Source organism: Caenorhabditis remanei, chromosome X (genome assembly GCF_010183535.1).
Source record: "Caenorhabditis remanei strain PX506 chromosome X, whole genome shotgun sequence".
Lineage (NCBI taxonomy): Eukaryota > Metazoa > Nematoda > Chromadorea > Rhabditida > Rhabditidae > Caenorhabditis > Caenorhabditis remanei.
This window is the reverse complement of record NC_071333.1, coordinates 4,989,605-4,994,957: the sequence shown is the minus strand read 5'-3', so window position 1 is coordinate 4,994,957 and position 5,353 is coordinate 4,989,605. Positions and strand designations below refer to the sequence as shown.

General features: G+C 36.4%; 2 protein-coding genes across 2 annotated transcripts; one reads left to right on the top strand and one right to left on the bottom strand.

Annotated features, from left to right (window-relative positions):
• Window positions 1-270, top strand: GCK72_022949 (uncharacterized protein; the record flags this gene model as incomplete). Its single annotated transcript, XM_003095244.2, has 2 exons — window positions 1-56; window positions 111-270. The coding sequence occupies 2 exons, from the start codon at window positions 1-3 to the stop codon at window positions 268-270; spliced, it is 216 nt and encodes a 71-aa protein (XP_003095292.2).
• GCK72_022948 (uncharacterized protein) lies at window positions 7-321 on the bottom strand (the record flags this gene model as incomplete). The annotated part of the gene is made up of 1 exon (XM_053735145.1): window positions 7-321. One exon carries the CDS (start codon window positions 319-321, stop codon window positions 7-9), a length of 315 nt encoding a protein of 104 aa, XP_053578711.1.
• Window positions 322-5,353: the final 5,032 nt, after the last annotated feature.

Sequence of the window (5,353 nt, the reverse complement as noted above, 5' to 3'; positions counted from 1 at the left end):
ATGTACCTAGGAATTGCTGATCGCATGCAAAAGGAGATCACCGCTCTTGCCCCATCGTATGTTTCTATAACTCCTCGTCTCTTCAAATTCTAATTTCCATCTCTTTTCAGCACCATGAAGATCGGGATCAACGCACCACCAGAGCGCAAGTACTCCGTCTGGATAGGAGGATCCATGCTTGCTTCCCTGTCCTACTTCCAACAGATGTGCATCTCCAAGCAAGAGTACGACGAGTCCGGCCCATCCATCGTCCACCGCATGTGCTTCTAAGCGCTCAAATTCTTCCCAAACTTGCTGCTCATACAAGTTCAAAATCCCCATCACCACCAGCTTTCTTGTCTTGTTATTGCAATCATTGCTTAACAAGAGAAATCCCCTACTTTTCTTAATATATTTAAAAAACGGCCCTTTTTGTCTATCATTTTTTCTGTTCCTTTGTGGGTGCGAATAAAAATTTAAAAATTGAAATCCCTTAATTTGATGTTCTAATTCTAATTATTCAGAATCTTCTCATGCATCTTCTACGATTTCCAAATCTCGTTCAAGAAAAAAATATTTGAAAGTCTTGAATTAGACGAACTTCTGGTTCTATCCTTCTGCTCGAATCGAACCAAATATTTGATTCAATGTCTCCAAAAAAATCGATTTAGAAAAATTGAAACAATCTCGTACATCTTCGATTTTAATTATTTTTCTGTTTGTACTCAACCCTATTATTCTAAACAAGGTTGTAGACTATGTTTCGACATGAGAAAAAAAGTGAAACCAACGCAACTGTTTGGAATGGGAAGAATGCTTTCAATTCGGTAGGTCAATTAATTATTAGTAATTGCCGTCTAGCTCAACTAATTATGTTTTTTTTTCAGTCGAAGGAAGAACTCTCAATATTTAAGCACAAAATATGCATACGAGAGCAGTCAGAAACAGGCAACAGTCGCTAAAGCAGTTCATTCCTTAATTGTACCAATTCTTCGGATCCCATGTCGTCCATCAAGTTTTCTCTTCTCTTTCCAGACTGCTACCAAGTCTCAAGAATATCAATAGATCTCGAATCTGTGTTCCGAAGAGTTGGAGGCATGTTTCACCGCTTCTCCAAACCAGGAATACATTGAAATTGACGGGCATTTCAATGATGGAATTCCAAGTACGAACTCTGTGATTTACGGAACAAAATGCTTAAGAATCTATTCTTATAGTGGTTCGGGAGATCAGTTTCTACTTGGTTTCAAAGGAAAATCTCTTCACTTCAGGGACAGAACTATCGACGAATCAACTGTGATTCGATTTTTGAACGAATGGAAGAGTAACCAAGGGTTTCAAAATTTAGAAACAGTGGATTTTTTCATTCATCACAATAACTTTGATACCGACGAAATACTCGAAAGTGTTGGTTTGCAACAATTCGACTCGCCAAAACAGTTCAATTGGGATCAAAAGTTTGTTCACATTTTACTAACGAAGTATATATATTTTTAATTACAGAAGGTTTGACAGAGCGGAGAGCTTACGCACGTTCAAAAACATTGTCTGGAATTCGGAGGAGAACTCACATGTTTGTGAATAAGCTGTATTTAATGGCAGATTGTTTGAAAATTCCTAATATAAAACTACTCAAACTTTTAATGTTTATTTATTCTTCCAATAAAGTTGTTTTCTTCTGGTTTTCTCGTTTTTTAGTGAATGTCTGGGAAAAATTGAGAAGTTTCATATGACGGATCACGTTTTCTTTTCACTGACTAGGAAATGATCCAGAAGTATTTTAGAGATCTGGGTCAAATTATATATTGATGAAAAGCTGAAAACATGCTCTTTTTGAATATGCATTCAAATTTTGCAGAACTTATTCATGAAAAAAGTTATGCAGGTTTCTGTGAGCATTTTCAGTCGTTTTTCAAATTGGACTTCCATGTTCCCTATGGTTAAAAAATGGAAATCTGTGCTCAAACTTTGAGCTTATTTTTCTCGATCTTTAGAGGCGTTCTGCAAAATTTGAAAACAGTTTCGAAATCATCAGATTACGAACTATCCAACCATGTAGGTCTTATTTCAAAAACCTTATGTCCGGATCATTCACTAGTGAGACCGAAACGTCGCCATCCACCTAGTACAGTAAGCAAATAGGTTGAGACCACAGTTGACCACAGTTTCTATTATTGATTCTTGAGGAATGCCACGTCGTCTACACATACTCAACGGCCTACCAACCTAATGAACATCTCGTTTTCTTTCTCGTTTTTTTTCTAGTCACTTTCCTCTAATCGTACATATCATGCAATTTTTCAGAGGTAATCATGAAACTATTGAAGTTTTCTTCACTTGCCAGCAGAAAATATTTAAGTTAATCGAATTTGATAATCTTCTAGTTCTATCTTTCTGCTCCAAACAAACAAGATATTTGATTCAATCGCTTCAAAAATCTCGATGGAAAAATATCAAATTTGTGAGATATTCTTTTGAAGAAAAAGGCACTATATATGTTAGAGTGAGATCAGAAACTTCAATCGGGTTCTTTTCTTTATTATCAATCACGCTGGGAGAGCTGGTCGTTACTCCGACGGAGGTGTTTGGAAAGGGACCAGAGATTCCTATCTGGTGAGTATTTGCTAGTTTAGGCGAAGTTTGGATTTTTAGTTTAGCCAGTTTGTGGCAGAACAAGCTTTCTTTTATTATTTTTTATTCGATTTAATAACATTTCCAGTTTCCATTCCAAGAGAAACTATATCTACGACAAAGAGCAGAAGCACCTAGTTGTCCATGGAATTCATGACTATCTGTATCAATTTTTGGGATCGTCATCAATCGATTATGAGATCAAAACTGAAAATGAACTGCCACCAAGTCTGAAAAACATCAACAGAACTAGTATCAAAGTACCAGAAAACACGACTGCCGAAAAGTTGGAAGCATGTTTCACCGCTTCTTCAAATCAAGAATACATTCAAGTTGACGGTGATTTCAACGGAATTCTCAGTACGAACTCTGTGATTTATGGAGCTAAACACTTGAGAGTTATTTTAAAAGGAGACCATGGAGATGAGATTCTACTTCGCTTTAAAGGTAACCGACTTCAATTTCATTCAACGAACTTTAATGACTCTAACATCTCTCAATTTCTGAAAAAATGGAAGTCAACCCAAGGATTTCAAAACTTGAAGTCCCTTATGATAAACTCTTCTGATTATAAAAACTACGACGCTGCAGAACTTTTGAAAGATATGTCAGACAAATTGATCATCCAGATTATATTCTTCATATCAATTGGCGAATGAGGTTTGTTCAATAAAGTATTTCCCAGATGAACAAATCATGGTATTTCAGCATCTCATTTCCCTCTCTTCTTATGTTTCTGTTTTCTTCTTCTAACTCGTTTCCATCAGGTTTAACGTCTCGGGATTATTTGATTAGAGACGGTGATGGAGAAAAAGCTTCTGTATCTACAGTGCGTCCAATAATGATAGGACCCCCCTAGATTTTGGGGTTCCAGACAGAACCAGTATAGATACAAAAAATCTGTGATGACCATTCGATTCAGGATACAAAAAAACCCCAGGGGCCAGATTTTCATGGTTCTACCTTTTTTCTTAGAAGCGCACCTCCAAAAAGCCATTTTTTCAGCCGTCCAATAATGATAGGACCACCTCAAAAATCCAATTTTCAGTTGATTTTCAAGAATTTTTTTTTCTTGGAAAACTGTTTTAATCGATCGAAACATACTATGTTTGTTGTTTTCGGATGATTCCATTATAGTTTTGACATTTTCAACCCCAAGCCCAAATGTTTTCCTTTTTCGAATTTTCACCCATCAGAAATATTCACTGTTTCAGAATTTCGAGACGAGTATCTCTTATCACAGATCACGTATCATTCTGAAACTTTCCGGCAAGGTAAATCAAGTCATTCATGATAAAAATGAATAGGGGATTTGCAAAAACATTCATTTTCTGTAAACTTATACTCACGATTCTCGAACCCACTCGGATTTCTGATGAGTGAAAATTCGAAAAAGGAAAACATTTGGGCTTGGGGTTGAAAATGTCAAAACTATAATGGAATCATCCGAAAACAACAAAAATAGTATGTTTCGATCGATTAAAACAGTTTTCCAAGAAAAAAAATTTCTTGATAATCAACTGAAAATTGGATTTTTGAGGTGGTCCTATCATTAGTGGACGGCTGAAAAAATGACTTTTTGGTGGTACGCTTATAAGAAAAGTGGTAGAATCATGAAAATATGGCCCCTGGGGTTTCTTTGTATCCTGAATCGAATGGTCATCACAGATTTTTTGTATCTATACTGGTTCTGTCTGGAACCCCAAAATCTAGGGGGGGTCCTATCATTATTGGACGCACTGTATAGCAAATCATAATGTTCGTTTCGCTCTCTGGAATGGGAATTCGTGTGAAATGGAAAATCTAAATAGTTGAAATAACTCGATTGTTACTGATTGTTTCTTGTTCTTTGTTTTCTTGTTCTTGTTGTTTTCCAATAAATGTTCTCAAAATATAACAGTTCGATTTTTCTTTATCAATTTCCTAAAAAATCCCCTTTTTATGGAATAAACTTTGAACATTTGGAATATTCATGTTTTGAAATTAGCATATTCGTAATCTCTAGATCTTCCCGATTTCAAAAAGTATAATATCATGGGGGTTTGGGAAAAATAATTGGGTACGGTAAGGATGCGCTAAAAGGATGCGCAAAAAATGATAAAACAAAAACAAAATTGAATTAATATGCGTGACAGCACACGACGAAAACGAGAGACAGTGTAAAAGTAAGAGAGCGCGCAGAGATGACGAGATATCATTGTGCGGTAATGACGCAGAGAAATGAAAGAGTGTGCAGGTGCGAGAGACGCAGAGTACATTCCAGTGGTCGTCCCACTGTTTGCTCAAACCGTCACGGTTGTTATCGATTTTTATAGGTACCCCACAAGTCTCTAGCGGGCAACAAATTAGGAGAAAGAAAAGTAGGTGGCTGGCACCATAAGGGGGGAATCGCGCTTCAATGAAAAATCCACACAATTTTATGTCAGAAAATCTTGAAAATTCTGTGATTTTAGTTCTAAATCGCTGAGTGTTAACGATTATCAGCTGAAAAACGTGACTTTTGAACGGTGTAGGAGAGATGTGGTAGTCGCGCTCCAATAAGAAATCTAAAATTTTTGGGAAATTCTATAATTTCAGCTTTTGACGATGATGAGCTGAAAAACGTGATTCTCTGACGTCTAGCCCAATTTCGCCAGTTGTCACTTGTTGGATGGACGTTCAGAATGACTATCGAAACTTGAGAAAATTTTTGAACAAGAAAGGAATGTTCCATAATTTATTAATCAGTCCTATACAGATACAA